The sequence below is a fragment of the Gregarina niphandrodes genome, assembly GCF_000223845.1.
Source record: "Gregarina niphandrodes unplaced genomic scaffold scaffold00028, whole genome shotgun sequence".
Taxonomy (NCBI): domain Eukaryota; phylum Apicomplexa; class Conoidasida; order Eugregarinorida; family Gregarinidae; genus Gregarina; species Gregarina niphandrodes.
In genome coordinates this window covers 41,293-58,626 of record NW_011645797.1, presented here as the reverse complement: position 1 = coordinate 58,626, position 17,334 = coordinate 41,293, and the positions used below count along the sequence as shown (strand labels likewise).

Here is a 17,334-nt window from a genome sequence, read left to right as displayed (position 1 = left end):
GCGTTTCCTCTCGGCCCTTACGTCTTGTCTCAGTCTCGCGATTTCTTCCTTTAAATCGTACACCACCACTGCTAGTTCTCCGATCGTTGGCGGTGTTATCTGTGTGATTCTGCGCTTGCGTTCTGGTCTCGCGTCTGGTACAGTGGGTGGGAGGTATTCTGTTCCATCGCCGTCGGTGGAATGGTAGTCTTCTTCGGTCCTCATAGCGTCTTGCTCTGTCGGGGGCTGATTGGCCTTCTGCCTGACCGGTTCAGATCGGTGGTCAGGAGGGTCATTTGTGTGCTTGCCATCACTGGCTGAGTTGTTAAAAGTTTTGGTGCTTCTAGCAATCGAGACCATCCTTGTCCAGGGGCTACGCTAATCTTCTCTGTATTGTTCCAATTTTGATTGATGCCCCCCGAAGGGGGCATCATCAATGTTTGCACACATTGGCTATTTTTGGACCTCGCCGAAATCTTAATTGTGGGCGAAGTTCATTTTCCAATCGGAGGGGAAAAAACCGCCCAGCGCAGGTTGCTTAGGCAGACTGCGCCTGACGACTCAAAAATCCGCAGGACAAACGGGAACACAGCCCACATGTCCCCCTTTGACAAGAATCGCCTTTTTAAGAATCGAGAATGTGAGTGCAACCGGGTTTCCCATACCGTAAGGGTAACACACATAAGAGTCCCGTCCAGATTTCCCGCTGCCAACTGCACAAATGAGTCGTCCCTCGCCCCACCTTTCGATGCAATCCTCGGTGAGTAACGCGGGAGATACCAAGTTATTGGGGCACGGTTGATGACGAACACATTCCATCCACGGCGTCTCCAGCCTATCCAAAATTGCGGAGGCTGTGGTAGAACTTTTATACCACAAGAACCCCGTCAACAGCAGGCCTCCAGTCACTAAGCCGCTGACCGCTAACGTCAGTGCCTCCCGGATCAAGCGTCTTCTGTGGGCCACACGCATGGCTTCCATGTCGAAGCGGTCGGTATTGACGACCGATCTTCGCAACGCGTCTTCCCATCCTTCTGGCACTAACGGTAGTAAAGCCTTCATTGTATTTTCTGACAGCTTTGAAGACGCAAACACTTCCAATGAGTCATCACCTGTATCCTGAGCAATTAACTGGGATTCGTCTCTACCGAAAGCATCCTCCCAAACCTTTGCGGTCTCCCATCTATCCACAGTCTCCGATTCATCCACGGTCTCTTTTGCACCGGCTTCCACACTCTTCAAAAACTCCACGATGTTATTGTACAGGACAGCCTCGGTGTACGGAGCAGGCGCGCCCGGGGTGTTGAACAGCCTAAATCTTCTGCAATCTTTGCACAAGTCGAACTTTCGCGAGCCCGCCTTAGAAGAAATATCCAGGTCCTTCACCTGGGCGTCCTTCACCTGGGCGTCCAGCTTTTCAAGGTAAGCCTCACGAGCTAGTACAACAGCGTGAGTGCGGTCCATTCCTTCCACACCAACGATCACTAATCGGGCGCCCGTGTCCTCACCCAAGTCCGGTTGGAACCCCTCGCATGTTAGAAGAGCAGCCAACAAACTTTGTATCTTACTCGCGTTCACACCCAACACTGTCCTCATCGATCTTAAAAAAGCAAATCGCGAGCACTGACGGGCCAGACATAACATACTCCTCGGAAGTGACACTCGTGCGCAACAGACCGTCATCAAGTCTGGATACCTTCCCGACACTTGTAACCTCAGACGGGCCTCACCAAGTGGTGGCGGCAGGAATGTTGTAGGTTAAGAGGAGCTTGCTGTGTGTCCTTAACCTTAGTCCTTGAAACCGACCCCCGGGCTTGAGCATATGCCTCAAACGAGACCTTTAGGATTGCACAGCAACTTACTGTAATGCTACAAGAAGCAGTGACGGAATGCTATAGGGGTGAGTGTTACCGGGAGAAGTAGTGGAGCGTAATGCCTGGTTACGCCAGGCAAGCGAGTCAATTGCGTCGGGGTGCAGTTGAGCCACCAAAAAAGGTTTTACGTGCTAGCGAATGGCTCCTCAACCGACCTGCAAGGACTCCGAATGGAACGATCAAATACACCAATTGAGTCGCATATCCACGTGGGCAAACTTGGCTAATTTTCCGTTCCTCATTTAGATGTAAGGCACGAGAGGAAGTGTTAATTGACGATCGTCACCCAGCCATGTTTGTCCGGTTCGTCGCCGTACTGGATGGCACGCAACATGTTATAAAGCTTCGTACAGACAGGTCCCGGCTTGCCGTCTTTGGCTATGACGTAGGACGTGCCCTTCTCCAGGTCATCAATGCGTTCGATGGGGCTGATTACGGCGGCTGTGCCGCAAGCTCCGGCCTCTTCGAAAGTCTGGAGTTCCTCTTTGGGGACAGGACGGCGCTCCACCTTCATGCCCATATCTTGGGCCAATTGCATCAAACTCTTGTTGGTGATAGAGGGCAAGATGGAGGCGGAAAGCGGGGTGATATAGGTGTTGTCTTTGATGCCGAAGAAGTTGGCGGCGCCACATTCGTCGATGTATTTTTTTTCTTTCGCATCCAAGTAGAACTCACTCGCATAGCCCAAATCGTGTGCTTTCTTGCTGGCCCGTAGACTGGCTGCGTAGTTTCCGCCCACCTTGTAGACGCCCGTACCGAGTGGTGCGGAACGATCGTATTCCCGGATAATGGCGTAGGAGTTAGCGGAGAACCCTCCCTTGTAGTATGGACCTACGGGCGTAACGAAGGTTATGAACAAATACTCTCTCGCAGGATGCACACCCACTTGTGCGCCCGTACCGACCAACAATGGACGAATGTAGAGGGACGCCCCTGACTCATACGGCGGAATAAACCGTTCGTTCAACTTCACCGCCTTCAGCACCGCTTCACGAAAACGCTCTGTGGACAACTCCGGCATCAAAATACCTCGGCACGTAGACTGTAAACGCAATGCATTCTCTTCCAAGCGGAAAACACGCACTCTCAAGTCTTTCCCACGAAAGGCCTTCAGACCTTCAAACGCTTCCTGGCCGTAGTGCAGACAAGTGGCCGCCATGTGCATTGGAATCGTTTCTTCGCTGCACACTTCTGTTTCGCCCCACTCGCCGTTACGGTAATAAATTCTCACATTGTAATCTGTCTTCATATAACCAAACGCCAGATTCGTCCAATCCTGTTCTTTCATATCTTACATAGTTTTCTCAATCGCGTGCCCGAGGGACAACAAAAATTCGCCATCACTTCTTGGCCACTAAATCTTCAATTCTTCCTCGACCAACGGATTTTTCTGCAGCACCATCCATTATTTCTTGACGGCAACTCCGAAACTCATCACTAGCTATGAATATCGTTGTATCTCAGTGAGTAATTGGCGCATGTCTCCATTCCATAAAAATAATGAGTCGCTTCACACCCATTTGCTGCACACCCGTTTGCTGCACACGCGTTTGCTGCACACGCGTTTTCGAAACAAGATTCCAAGTAGCAGAAGCATTATTCTAAGTAGCAGGTCAGAGAAGCATTCACGGTTGTATGGGACTTCCGCGACAAAGTTACCTGTCGTGAGCGTACCATCCGAACCGAGCCAATGAACCAAACAAGGCGAATGAAACTGCACGAGCCACATAATTATATCAACAAAACGTTCTGATAAAGAAAGACGCTACATGGAAGGTGATATGTACATCGGGTCCGTCCCACATAAACTTGATGTATCAAACATGGTAGCGAAGCATGGGCAGCGAAGCATGGGTAGCGAGTCGGAATGGACCTTCACATCGGCTCTTCCCATCCCTCCGGCACCAACGGTAGTAGATCCTTGAGTGAGCTTTGTCGAGTCGAACGAACACGTTCAACCTTCCATCGCCCGTATAATTAATTCTTCTCTACCGAAAGCATCGATCTTGGCGACCTCCGAGTGCCATGCACGGTCTGAGACGGTGAACATCTGACTGAACACACGACATGCCACGAACGGAGAAGACCATCTCCTATTGACCGGGCGGACCGTACGAATATAATCATTTGGCCGCGGAAGAGAACGAAGGGCGGAAACAGGAAATACGGAGCAGGACAACCGGCAGACTTAGTGAGAGCAAGACAACCGGTATGGAGCCCAGGCTACAGTTCCCAGACCGTATTCGCGACTGGTTCAATCTTCTCCGGGCCTCGTCGAGACCATCCTCCGTTGTCTTCACTCTGAGTAAAACAGGTCACCGCAGTTCGGTCAAATGATCGGTTCCAGGACTTCTCCAAACATGCATGTTGATAGCGTATCGTGCTTCCCTTAGCGACACCACACTCATCACTGAAAAGCAGGAGGAAATAACTATTGGGTTGACTGGTTGTTTTTGACCTAGCAGACTAAGACCGTGTTACACACATGATTGCAGACAAGGTTAAAGACTCTGCTACGGACGCGAGCGACACACCAATTGTCGTACTATAAGATGATCCACAAAACGGGGGTTCAAAACTCGTTACTGAAGATAAGACAGATCTTAGCCGGGCGGGACGTCGCCAGGCAGTCGGGCTCTTGCAACCCTTGAAACCGCTCAGGACCCGAAGGACCGTCAATGCTGCAGTACAGTTTCGTGCCTGAAAGACCGAGGCTGCCACCGGAGGGATCGAGAGAACCGAGGGCGACAACTCAGAATGGTGGTATCCAGTTAGTGCGACTCGTCGCATGGAAGAAAATTATTTGGGCACACGGTTGGATCTAAATTCGTGTGCCCAGGCAATCTACGATTTCGCTGGCAGGTATAGTTTAGCTTTGCTGGAGGTGGCTCGGGTTCCACTCCAGTCCAATTAATCGAGTAAGATTGATTAAAGGCTGGTTTTTTTCTTGTCATGACGACCACGGTGCTAGCCGCTCTGAGTCGAGCTCCTTTGCTCGTATTCAGCGACCGATACCGGTGTAGGTTGGTGGATGCATTACGGACGACGGAGTCGTCATTAGCCAAACGGTTACGTCGCCAGGAATCATTTACATGTTGTGTTATTGTTGACTCAATGAGTTGGATATTTAGAACGCTGGTCTACCAGCATTGTTTAGAATCTATAGTGCAGCTTGGTGTCGGCGATGTTCATGACTTGGCCAATTGCAAGACCGCGCCGGATTTGAAACGAGAGGTGGGAAAGATCGGTGCAGCAGCTAATCTGAAAGGACGGGGTATCATTATTAGTGTTCCTGTAACATTAGAGGATGTGTTGTTCTACGAGAATGAGGAACAAAGTTTACTCTACAGATTAGTGGATTTACAACACACCCCAGGAATCTCTGTGTCCATCCTTATCTTTCTTAGTTCCCCTTTCCTGTTGGATCAAATTGGACATAAAATTCGAAGTCGAATGGGAGACGAAAAACACGTTCTTAAAAACTGCCTAAACCAGGACGAAATTATTGCTTTCACATCCGTCTTGGAAGAGTACCATGACCGTCTTCATGACCGCCAACAAAGTCTTAATTGCGGGGGCAATCGATCGAAAGCTGCTGACAATCAGAAAAGTAGAGCGACCTCTAGAACGGCACCGAGGGGAAAATCCACAGCGGTGTCACAAACGCTGAAGCCGTCAAAGGACGCAGTCGACCAAGCCGATCTGAGCAGAGAGATGTTGTACTCATATTTACGAAACCAGCTTCTTCAGGAGATCGACAGGAATCAAGACTATTCTGTTCAATTCGTGATTGGACGTATAAGAGACATACTGGCTCAGCGTCTCTGGAATTGCAGTGCGCTACTCCTTCCTGGATTCCCGAGTAGTCAGTGTCCCAACAGTAGTCAGTACCCCAACAGTAGTCAGTACTCTAACAGTGTTAACTATTCCGTTGGAGATGAAGTGGAGCATTATGATTCATTAAATATCTTCTACCATTATCTCAAGTACATTCCTCTAATAGACCATTGTGTTCTAATGTCGTGGACCACCTTGCACGAACAACTAGGCTCTAACTATGTTACGGAGTCCAAGGTCTTGCAGCACGCGAACCCGCGTCTCATTGCTTCCGTTGCCATTGCTGGTGTTTGCGTCTTCAACCGCAGGAGTCTACAAGCTGCAATACAAAGACTCATTCGGGGCCAGGTGCTGCACTACTCCTTCGGACAAATTGAAAACAACGTGCCAGAGCACGACATGCTCCCTAACAGTCCGGGCGACCCACCCATTTCATTTCCTTTCTGGAAGAAGTGCGCACCCCTTATTCCCCTTCTAAGCCCCTCACCCCCCGCCCATAAGTCTCCTCTTTTCCAGCTACCTCAAGTTCATGAAATATTGGACTGCGTTGCATCCGGTCTTCTATCCGAAATGGCTGACTCATTAGGGCTAATTCAACCAACCAATCCGTTTCAGTTGATCTGATTCGTCTCAAGCTGTGACGACTTCATAAAAAAAACGCCCCACCAACTCAAATCATGCTGACCACAGAATGAATGGCCGTCGTTAAGACTTGGCAGGATAAATGGGTAGGTTTGCCTGCACGGTAAGTACTCCGCTTGCCTGCCAGGCAGCCGACCCAAAATTCCTGATCTTCATCTCCCGAGGAGAAGAACGTCCTCAAAAAATACCCGGGCCCACGACGAAGCCGCGGCCAGGGAGGGGCCATCCCTTCTGTAGCACCTCCTAAGGTATCCATTTCGGGTGCTGTCTGCTGTTCAGACGCTGCCTTCTTGTTGACAGCGGTTTCCTAGGTGCTGTCTCATTAGCAGCTGCTGACTTGTTACTGGGCGGCGCCTTCTTGTTACTGGGCGCTGTTTTCCTGTGCTGGGTGCTGTCTCGCTACCAGGTGCTGCCTCGTCACAGGGTGCTGTCTCGTTACTGAGTGCTGGCTCCTTAAGCGCCTCCTCCTTGAGTACTTGAAGCTGCTTCTGATTTCCATTACTCGCCTCCTCCCTGGCGGTTGCCGTCGCTGGGACGTCCCGGCCGAAGCGACGTGAAGTCGGAGACCCGCTTTCGCCTGTCTCCCCCGCGGCCTACCTCAGGCCGCCCAAGTCTCGGGCCACAGCCGATGCTGAAGGAGCGATATCGACTGACTCGATACTACCGATCCCGCAAAAGGCGGGGACGAAGTTCAAAATCACTCAGCTAAAGCGCCTCGCCTCCACAGACCAGGGCTGGGCTTCCGACCGTGTGAACCGACCGTGTGAACCGACCGTGTGAACCGACCGTGTGAACCGACCGTGTGAACGGACCGTGTATGGGTCAGCCACCCGTCGGGCACAGCCGGGCGTTTGTAGCCTTCAATGCGTGTAAGTCTTCCGTCTGGCCTGGGCCCTGTGCCGGGTCTGGCCTTGTGGCGCGTTGCGTGCGACCTTTTCATGGCGCGTTGCGTCTAGGTGAAGTCTTGCAAGCCCGCGTCCGTGCGGTTCAAGACAGCGAGGGTCATAAGCGCATGGCAATGGTGTGCCGCGTTTCCGGCGAAAGACCGCCACTGCCACTCCGGGGCAAGGCAAACGCGGGTTGGCGAGGACTCGGACTGATCGAGCGGCTGGTGCGCCACGGAATAACGGTCACGGTACGTTCGTGTGGCGGCGCCCGCCCGACCGACCGCCATGGAGCGACCAACGGCGTCTGGGCACTCGTCGGAGGACTCCCCAGCCGCCACGGACCTGCACTCACCAGGCTGGGCCCAGTACCAAGGCGGGCATCAACACCAAGACGGGCATCAGTACCGAGGCTGTGCCCATTGCCAAGATTGGGAGCCGACCCGAGACCGGAGCCAGAACTGAGGCCCTGGGAATAAGCCTCGGGCGCCGCCCGGAGCGACGGCACCGAGTTGAACAACAGCGCGTTGGATTGCATGTAGGGCGCGCCTGCCGTGACGTTCTGGAGTATGGGACCGTTTGGAGCCGTCGGGACGTTTTGGGGTGCCGAGTCCCCGAGTTGGAAACGGGGGACCGTGCGCAGGGAGGTTGGCGGTTCCGCCGTCGGTCGCGGCAGGGTCGTGCTCTCCGGGTTCCTTAGAGACCCACGGGGCGAGAAGGCCTCCGTTCGGAAGCCATCCGTTCGGACACCATCCGTTCGGAAGCCATCCGTTCGGACACCATCCGCTCGGACCCCATCCGTTCGGGAGTAAATATCCGGCGGAGACAAAGCGAGTGGGCTAGCTGACTCACTCATCCGGTTAACGGGGCGACTGGCCATCCACTGCGGATTAGACCAGGCGCCAAGAGTCTGTACCTCAGGCATGTGTCGTTGAGGTGTTTTGTGTTCGGTAGTCTGTGTTTGCTGTCGAGGCGGTGTAGCCAAACCGGAACGCAATTCCAAGACCCGGAGCGGGACGGCGAGGCCCGGTTGTACCTCGGGACGACGTTCAGAGACGTTTTGTTCACCGCCAAGTTCGAAGCTCAACGTACGCACTTCCACCGGAACATCAGGACTCCGAATGGGCATGCGCTCCAAACCTTCGCCGGACAACATACCCTGTGCCCCGAACCAACGATTGTCCAGCGTCCTCTCTGACCACCCGCCACCCTCCGTCCAACTACCCGCTCGAACAGACTCCGTAGCTCGTGACTCAGACTCGGACTCCACCATCCTTGGAGGCGGAGAGTGGGGTCGGACCGCAGCCGAACTAACAGGGCCACTCGGCACTGGCACTGGCACCGGACTCGGAGGGGTCCTCATCTCTACAGGGGCCATCATATCTACAGGGGTCCTCATCTCTGCAGGGGACCTCACGTCTACAAGGCCCCTCAACTCAACAGGACTCCTGAGCGATCCGTGAAGGGTCCGCCCGTTGCGACCATGACTTGGACCCTTGAGAGTTGCGCCGTTAGGATGTGTACCGCTAGGATTGGGGTCCTTGTTATTTGTGCCTTTCTGCTTATGACCATCATCGTTGTACAAAGTATCTCCATACCTGCCAGGAGGCAAAGAAGCCGCTACATGATCACTCCACACACTAAGAACAGGGTCTCCACCGCTCTGGCTGCCCGTCGACTGGCTCTCCGTACCCTCAGTAAGTCGGCCAGGCAGCGCAGTAAGAACTCGTAAGCATCGTCGTTCTTCAGGTTCAAAAACTCTTTTCAGTGCGCCAAACAATAAACGAGCTGCCCTAAAATAGACCCAACCATGTACGCAGCTGACACGTCGTTTTTGACGATCAACTTAGATCCGAACTCGTGTGTGTCCGAACTCGTTTGTGTCCGAACTCGTGTGTGTCCGAACTCGTTTGTGTCTGAGCTTGGGTGAGTCCGTCTGGTGGAGTTGTGCGTGGGGTCGATCACGCAGTGCAGGGGGCTGGCAGTGTGTCGCGTACCCGACCGTATTTGGAGGTTTCCTGCTGCTTCTTGAGAGCGTCTGCAATCCAATCATGAGCGACCGACTCTGGCTGATTTGAATGCACCGATCCAGGAGGTTTAGTCCTTTCAAGAAAGGAATGAGTGGCGCCCCGGAATTTGGGTAATCGTCCGGTGTCTGCTCCCAAGCCCTTCGGATGATCCGCTGGAGCACCTGCAGTCGCTCCTCTTGGTCGCGGAGCTCCGTCACCAACTCAGCTTCTCTCTTCTTCCCTCGATATACCCAGTAGGCCTCGGCTTCCTTACTATAAGTTTCCCACTGACGATCCCGCGTAGACGTCATCTGCTTGTGCAACACGTGGAACGCCCACAGCTTCAATCTATGTTCATGCGCCTCGATCAGTCCGTCGACCAACGCGAACATTTTTGTAAATGCAAAACCACGTATTCCCCTCCGAATTGCCTCTACCCACCGGTACGACCACCCTGCCCGTGAGACGGAACCATGGGGAACCATGGGGAACCTTGTCCCCCACGGGGGAGAACCTTATTTCTGGGGTAGCACTTCGGTCGTGGGAACCAACCGGAACACCCGACCGGGAAGCACTAGATGTTGTGCCTGCAGCTAAATGCCCCGCCATCCAGCATACTTACCTTCACGCGTCGCTACCCACAGCCACCTTTTACGGTGTCCCGTCTATCATGGCTTGCTCGCTGCTTTGCGAGTTGAACGCTCCACCACTTGACGCATACAACTACGGCGATTGCTACAGAGATTTCATTGTAGGTCTAAGTCACCCATAGTCCGATCAGAACACCTGGCTGGCCAAGTCGGAACACCCGACCGACCAGTGGGAACACCCGACCGACCAGACGGAACACCCGACCGACCAGTCGGAACACCCGACCGACCAGTCGGAACACCGGACCGACCAGTCGGAACACCGGACCGACCAGTCGGAACACCGGACCGACCAGTCGGAACACCGGACCGACCGCCCAGCCTTGTTTCCCTTGTGGTAAGCTGTACAGCTTCTTTTGACAGTGCGAGTCCTACTGGTACCATTCGGCAACCAAGGTTTGCCAGATTTTGTCGGAAACGGACCCGAAGCAGGTCCGTTATTCGTTTGTGAGGGCCGGAATGCGAAGGTGTGATGGACTATCGAGGAGTCACCAAGTAAGCGACTGTGAGTCGAGACCACTTTCGTGCCATTGTCCATTGTCCACTGAACTGCGTTATCCTGAACTGCGTTATCCTGAACTGCGTTATCCAGAAATGCGTGTTAAAATCTCCGTCGTTTTAATTGATGGTGTGACCGTATGTTAGATGAAGACTAGTTTTGACTGTTTACGGGAACAGTATACGAGTCAGGGTCGGGAGGCGGAGTTGCGGGCACTGGAAGATTCGACGGTGGTGTACACTGATGACGCGTTCGGTAATTATACTGCACTCGTGAAGCCCGTGACAACGAGTGGTGGTGATTTTCTTCCTGCATACAGAGGCTACGAGAGGTCTGAGGAGTCTGTGAAGCGTGCGCACGTGGCTGCAGCCCGGGAGCTAGGTCTTGGACTACAACTCGAATTCCAACCTTTATTACAGGGAGGTGTTGTTGGCACTGTATCTTATGGATATCACTCGGGTTATTCGGATTGGCGATACTGTGCAATCGCGTGTGTGAGGAATCCTCATTGTAGAGCATGGACGTTCAAGTATCCTCTCACTAGACTTGTTCCACCTGTTAAGATATTGGGTGGACGGTACCAACTAGAGAGCTTCGATACCGACAATTTGACTATTCCGATAATGCCACTGCTCACTGGGGCAGAAGCCCACGTGCCATCCAGTGACCAGGAATTCAGTGACCAGGAATTTATTGACCAGGAATTTATTGACCAGGAATCCAGTGACCAGGAATTTATTGACCAGGAATCCAGTGGTCCGTCGACAAATAGTCCCTCATTCGGGGGTCGCCGTTGGATGGGGGGTCGTCTCCGAAGCATTCGATTGGAGGGAGATTACGACCCGGGGTACTTGGGTGGGTGCTACATGAAGACAGCCTTGGTGTCTCCAATTCATGTTGACGATGAGAAATCTTTGGCAATCAGTGGGGGCCGTCGTCTGGTGGGTAACAAGGACAATGTGAGTCGGGCATTCTCCGATTACTTCGGGGTGTATTACAGGGAGATGCTGGATCAGTTGGGTTATGGGGTGAAGCCGACATTGGAGTTGTCTTTAGAGGCTACTGGTTGTTTGAGACCAGGTACGTTGTATGTGAGTCGTAATTACGATGCAGGCAGTATAATAAAAAGGACCATAGCCAATGTGACGTTCGATCAATGTGTGGAAGCTTGTAGGGATGACGGAGAGTGCGAAGGAGTACAGCACAGTGAAATTGCCATTCCCGGATTTGCGTACATGAGCAAGGTGATTGAAGGAGATGTAGTTGAGATCGTGAGATCTGATAGTTGTTATACGTTTAGCACAGTATCGCCTACCCCTGATAATTCGTGGCCTTTTGTGCTGTCGGTAGTGAGGTTACCGGTGTGTGCTAACCTCGGTGTTATTGACCCGATTGCTGCAACGAGTACGACGTCTCTGATGCAGAAGTGGGGTTATCCGTTTGCCAGCAATGGACGAATGCATGGTGTGACCATTCGGGGGAAGCTTAAAAAGGGAAAAGGCAACATCATTGTTAATTGTCCGACCGTACGAGATTGCGAAGCCCAATGTGAAGATGAGGACTGTGAAGGCTATTCTTATAACACCAGGACTAAGGTGTGTGCTCTTGCCTCAGAGATCTTAGACTTCCGCAGAGACTCTGTTGTATACATGGTAACCGGGCTTAAAAACAAAACCGTACCCGATATGGATAGCATACTAGGCTCATTTACGAATGTTATTCCACGTAGCCAAGGGGAATCCAGATTATATGCTACATGTACCACAGCTTCATTAAACGCTCTACAAACCGTAGACTTCCAATATGCGAATACAACTACGCTATATCAAACTCAGGACTGTCTTGACCTATGCTGTAATCAAGATAATTGTGTACAATGGTTCTATGATCCAAATAAATTCATGTGCTATGTTTTTACTGAAGAGCACTCTACTAAAGTTGTTCTGCATGATTCAGGGCACTTTATAACCGCATTAGCCTTTTGCGATTTATCTGGAGACCCAAGTAAGCCCTGTTGTGCACTATTATAGTTCACTATTATGCACTATTATAGTTCGCTATTATGATTATATGATTCACTATTATGATTATATGATTCACTATTATACATGATTATATCTCTTTTATAGTGCCAGTATCGTTGACTCATGATCTGCCTTTATTACCTATACTTCTGGGTTCTGTTGGAGGTATAATTATTTTAATTGGGGTAATCTTGTTTGTTTGGTTTATTCGACATAAATTGGTAGGAAGAAAGATAATTGATCATAAGTAAGATGTTTTTCGTTTGTTCAAGACACATTAAATGGATGTGATTCTTTCCACGCTATCTGAGAGATCACATGAGTTCGTAGAGAGGTTGAAAAAGAGGAGATGGCGAAAGCGAAGAGTGAAGAGGAGATGTCAAGTGCTTAATATTTCATTCGAACCAGTGTGTGTTCGAATAGAAACGCATAGGAGGAAAACCACTGATAGGAATTGCAGTGATAGGAGCCCATCCAGTGGTACTCTATTCACGGATACTCGGTCTACCGAAGAGCGGAAACGAAAATATGTGGTCCGAACGGAGACTGGGCTAAGGACTAGTGCAGCTGGTCTGACCCAGGCTCTCACTCCAGATAGGACCCAAAAAAAACGGCACCCATTTATCGCACACGCCGACAGCCCTTGTCCGGATACATTATCGGAGGAACCAATCAACGCTCGTGTTCCAGCAGGAAACAGTCGTCCTCAAAACCGTCGACAGCTCCCTCTGCCCCACCTTTTGAATCCAACAGATAACGTCAATGATCCACGCTCAACAGATCTCTCGTCTATTGAGCAATGGTCCGCAGAACTGTGGTCAAGGGAACTACTGTCAGACGAATCGAGATCTAGGAACATTCACCGGCGACGTCAGCCGCCGCCGCCACCACCGAATCAGAGACGAATGTCGATGGAGACCTATGATGAATCTCATAACAAGGTACTCAGGCGACGGGATCGACGCGGCTCATATTTTTCCACCCCTACTCCGTCTAGTCCTGCTCGAATCAGTCCTGCTCGAATCAGTCCTGCTCAACACAGACCTACCCGGCCTAGTCCTGGTCAAGGCAAGATGGGTGGTCGTGCCGAGATGGCGTCGCCTGGATTGGATGAGTTGTCGGCGATCTGGAAGTCGTGGTTGGAAGAGGAGTCAGAAAAGGCGGTTCAAGCGTTCATCGACCGCTTGACAGATACTCCAGAACCCAGACCGAGAGACCCGGAAGAAACCGCAGACTGGCTGGCAGCCGTTCCTGTCTTGGCGGGCAGCACAACCAGCGCTGCTTCGACCGCAGCGGACGCCTTCCACTCGAAACCGATAAAAAACCAGGAGACAAGAGGATGCCAGACGAGCCACAAGGACGTGGGGAGCCACAAGGACGTGGGGAGCCACAAGGACGTGGGGAGCCACAAGGACGTGGGGAGCCACAAGGGCCTGGCGAGTCAGGGAGAATGCCGGCAGGCAGACGGGGAAGGACAAGACAACGAGAAGGCCACCCGCGGCAGGGCGACCTCCACGACCACATGGGGCCGTCCGGCCTTTTGCTCTCTATCGCCGGATTTCACGCTGGGTCGTGCGGCGGCGCAGGGTGTGCCACCGTCGACCTTGGCCAAAGCACGTCCGAACCCGCGAAGCCGCAAGGCTACTATTTCGGAAACTGCCGCTGGTGCGCGACCCCCGTTACGGCCCGAAGTGAAGGGGGACGGCGAAGCGAAGAGGGGCGGTGAAGTGAAGCCCAAGGACATACACGCGGATGAAGCCAGGGGTGAGGCTGTGCTTGGTGACGCAGAAGATGGGGACGCGGGAGAGGGGAATGTGGCAGAGGGGGGTTTGGGGAATGATCACGAGAGGAATGATCACGAGAGGAATGATCACGAGAGGAATGAGCACGAGAGGAATGATCACGAGAGGAATGATCACGAGACACCGAAGGCCTTAGAAGTTGGCGCGTGTGAAAAAATTCAAGATCACCTACCTCAGGATCCCCTTCAGCTGCACTCTCCCAGGGCGATTTCTCCACAGCCAAAAGCAGTCTCTCCGAAGGCGGCTAGCACCCCAGCGCAGTCTGACGGGCGTTTCGTAGCTGAGAGTCCTCGCAGGAGACATATTGATCGAGGTTTTACAAATGCATACGTCCCGCAACCAGTGGTCACAGTGGCGCCCTCTGTAGACCGGCCACCGTGTCTTGCCGGGGCAACTCCGTTGGCTTGAGCGCACTTGTTACATTCATGGATGAATAACGTTTCACCTTTGTGGCATTCCACTTAAGTGCCGTTTCACCTAGGTAGTGTCTCACCTAGGTAGTGTCTCACCTTAGTAGTGTCTCGCCGGTGTTCCGTCCGTTAGCTTTGTCAGGCTTCGGCAGATTGCTTGGCAGCAGATTGCTTGGCAGCGGTTTGCTTATCGTCTGGTTCCTCGTCCACGAGCTTCTTGTCAACCAATTCCTGACGGCTGTTCTCATGAGTGGGCAGAGTGCTTGTGACTGGTGTCCCAACTATTAGTGGGCCCGTTGCTGGCTTATCAGACAAATCATTTGCTGGGTGGTCGTTTCCCCGGTCGGCTGGGTGGTCGTTTCCCCGGTCGGCTGGGTGGTCGCTTCCCCGGTCGGTTGGGTGGTCGTTTCCCTGGTCGGTGGGGTGGCCGGTTGGGTAATCGTCTCTGGAGACGTTCAGGATTTGGACGTCGGGGAGAGCGATTTCCTTGGGATCGCAGAGGACGACGCGTGCGTCTTGGCCTTCTGGTGTCTGGAGTAGTTTCTTGCAAGGTACTTTGCGACCAATTTGTAGGAGCGTGGGGTCCCATTGTTTATCATTTCGTCGTTCGTGCTCGAGGCGGACTTCGCTGGCTTGGAATCCCGGTGAGTCTATGCGTTTGCTGAAGAGTGAGGAGGACCAAGCGGTGTACCTGAAGGCCAGGAGGACCTTCATTTGTTTGGAGGGGGCCCACCTGAAGGAGAGGCCCAGGCTCTCATCTTCGGGGTTGAACAGCTCAACGGGAATTGCCTTGGCCAAAGGGCTAATTTCGCAGACCTGGCTATACCAAGTGCGCACCATGGACCGAATAGGCTCATTGACGAGATATGCGAAGCCAGAAAGTGCCTGACTCAATTGCGATAACCTGGTTTCATCCACTTGAGATGCAGGCTCCATCAAAGCCTCCACTCGTTCACACCACTTATATTCTTCCGCCATTGGTGCCTTCTGCGACACAGAACATCTTGACACCTTTGTGCACAATAGCTTGATCGGCTGGTCCAGTACCGGCTCGCAAGACACTGCACTTACGAGCAATGCCTTGGCAACAATTGGCAACAAAAAATCTGGACACTTGTGCAATACAGCCAATCGAGTGCACAACAAATTGCTATTTACCTTCACTGCCTCCATCCCTAACACCTCACTTGAAAACATACCCAAGATCTTCTCGCGCTCTCCAACATATCTTAAACCTCGGTCTTCATTCTGGAACACATAATCTACTCTCGCCGATGCCGAACTTGCGCATAGTAATGACTCTTCTTCCTCATACTCAACGCGTAATGTACCTCGGGGGATGACGACGGGTAAATCCAGATCCACGTTGCGCCATCTATTGATTGTTGGAAATGCGTGTTTCTGAATTGCGTTGAGCGCGAAAAGGCTTCCAGAGCTCGAAGAATTCAAAATTTCAGCTGCAACGTCCAGGAACCTCCGCAGCTCGTACAAAAATATTTCAAAACGGTTGGAATTCGGAATCGATCCGCGAACCAATGGGTACTGATACTCATTCCGATGCTCATTCCGGTGCTGGCACTCATTCCTATGCTGGTACCCACTCCTATGCTGGTACTCGTTCCGCTGATGGTACTCATTCCGCTGATGGTACTCATTTCGCTGATGGTGGTATTCTCCTCTTGCGTAACCCGCTCCACCACGTCCAAAGTGCTCATTTTCCACTCGAGGACCAGGGATTCGAGGACCAGGGGCTCGAGCGCCAATGGCTCGAGAGCCAGGGACTCGAGGACCAGGGCCCCGGGAGGCCGAGCTCTGACGAGACCCGGGCAGTTCCATTAGTCCTGATGCATCCATTGGCCGAGTCAGTTCTACTACATTGGGAAAGAGAAGAGGTCTGGAAGCATGCCAAGCCCCGCCACCGTTAGCGTTTGAACAAGACAAATGTTTGCCACCAAGGGCAGTGCCCAAGTCGCTCCCAGTTGGTGACGGATGATTGCCATATGACTGATAGTAAAGGGAGTAATCCCGGTCGTGATACGGAGATTCGCCTTCCGTCGACAGAATCGCCTTCACAAGCTGCTCCACGTCATCTCGGTTCTGCTCAATCAGAGGGTCATTGTTCCCTCCTATTAACCAATTGTTCAGGTCCTCGGTGGTCTTAAAACTACTCTCCGCCGTGCTTCCGCCTTCTAACACGTTCCACTGCTCCTCCTTACCATTATCCGCCGCCTTAACCAAATCCTCTTTCGTCATTTCTTCAAAAGACGAAGAACCATTATCTGCCATGGCCGGGTTCGATGAATGACGCACCTCCAGACTTCCGACGCCCCGACTCAACTCCATGGTGCACGCGTCGCACAATCTACCCTCAGATGTCTCCCTCAGATGTCTCCCTCAGCCTCTCCTTAGTCTCTTCCCTAGTACACTAGAGCAGTCGAGTCCCACTCATGGCATAAGTCAACCTGTTTCCACCATTCCAAATCTCCAGAAAGCCTCGGTGCTCTCAGCCCGGCCTAGAGCCCTCAGCCCGGCCTGGGGCCCTCAGCCCGGCCTGGGGCCCTCAGCCCGGCGTGGGGCCCTCAGCCCGGCGTGGGGCCCTCAGCCCGGCCTGGGGCCCTCAGCCCAGCCCGGGGCCGTATAATTATGCAGCTCAGTTTCATCAACAACTTCAACCTGGAGGCAGTCAAGAAATGCAACCCCACTGTCTCGCAAGACATCTTAGAC

At 52.6% G+C, this 17,334-nt stretch overlaps 6 protein-coding genes across 6 annotated transcripts; 3 read left to right on the top strand and 3 right to left on the bottom strand.

Moving 5' to 3' along the window:
• Nucleotides 1-644: 644 nt before the first annotated feature.
• Nucleotides 645-1,575, bottom strand: GNI_117420 (putative transmembrane protein; the record flags this gene model as incomplete). Its single annotated transcript, XM_011133464.1, has 1 exon — nucleotides 645-1,575. A coding segment is annotated over one exon (931 nt), but the record flags the coding sequence as incomplete, so codon positions are not given.
• A 546-nt stretch (nucleotides 1,576-2,121) lies between these two features.
• Nucleotides 2,122-3,141, bottom strand: GNI_117410 (branched-chain amino acid aminotransferase; the record flags this gene model as incomplete). The annotated part of the gene is made up of 1 exon (XM_011133463.1): nucleotides 2,122-3,141. The coding sequence occupies one exon, from the start codon at nucleotides 3,139-3,141 to the stop codon at nucleotides 2,122-2,124; it is 1,020 nt and encodes a 339-aa protein (XP_011131765.1).
• A 1,664-nt stretch (nucleotides 3,142-4,805) lies between these two features.
• GNI_117400 (hypothetical protein) lies at nucleotides 4,806-6,314 on the top strand (the record flags this gene model as incomplete). Its single annotated transcript, XM_011133462.1, has 1 exon — nucleotides 4,806-6,314. The coding sequence occupies one exon, from the start codon at nucleotides 4,806-4,808 to the stop codon at nucleotides 6,312-6,314; it is 1,509 nt and encodes a 502-aa protein (XP_011131764.1).
• Nucleotides 6,315-10,334: 4,020 nt separating this feature from the next.
• Nucleotides 10,335-12,404, top strand: GNI_117390 (PAN domain protein; the record flags this gene model as incomplete). Its single annotated transcript, XM_011133461.1, has 2 exons — nucleotides 10,335-10,370; nucleotides 10,521-12,404. The coding sequence occupies 2 exons, from the start codon at nucleotides 10,335-10,337 to the stop codon at nucleotides 12,402-12,404; spliced, it is 1,920 nt and encodes a 639-aa protein (XP_011131763.1).
• A 1,085-nt stretch (nucleotides 12,405-13,489) lies between these two features.
• Nucleotides 13,490-14,448, top strand: GNI_117380 (hypothetical protein; the record flags this gene model as incomplete). Its single annotated transcript, XM_011133460.1, has 2 exons — nucleotides 13,490-14,348; nucleotides 14,390-14,448. 2 exons carry the CDS (start codon nucleotides 13,490-13,492, stop codon nucleotides 14,446-14,448), a joined length of 918 nt encoding a protein of 305 aa, XP_011131762.1.
• Nucleotides 14,449-14,748: 300 nt separating this feature from the next.
• Nucleotides 14,749-16,863, bottom strand: GNI_117370 (hypothetical protein; the record flags this gene model as incomplete). The annotated part of the gene is made up of 2 exons (XM_011133459.1): nucleotides 14,749-15,597; nucleotides 15,682-16,863. The coding sequence occupies 2 exons, from the start codon at nucleotides 16,861-16,863 to the stop codon at nucleotides 14,749-14,751; spliced, it is 2,031 nt and encodes a 676-aa protein (XP_011131761.1).
• Between the last annotated feature and the right edge of the window lie 471 nt (nucleotides 16,864-17,334).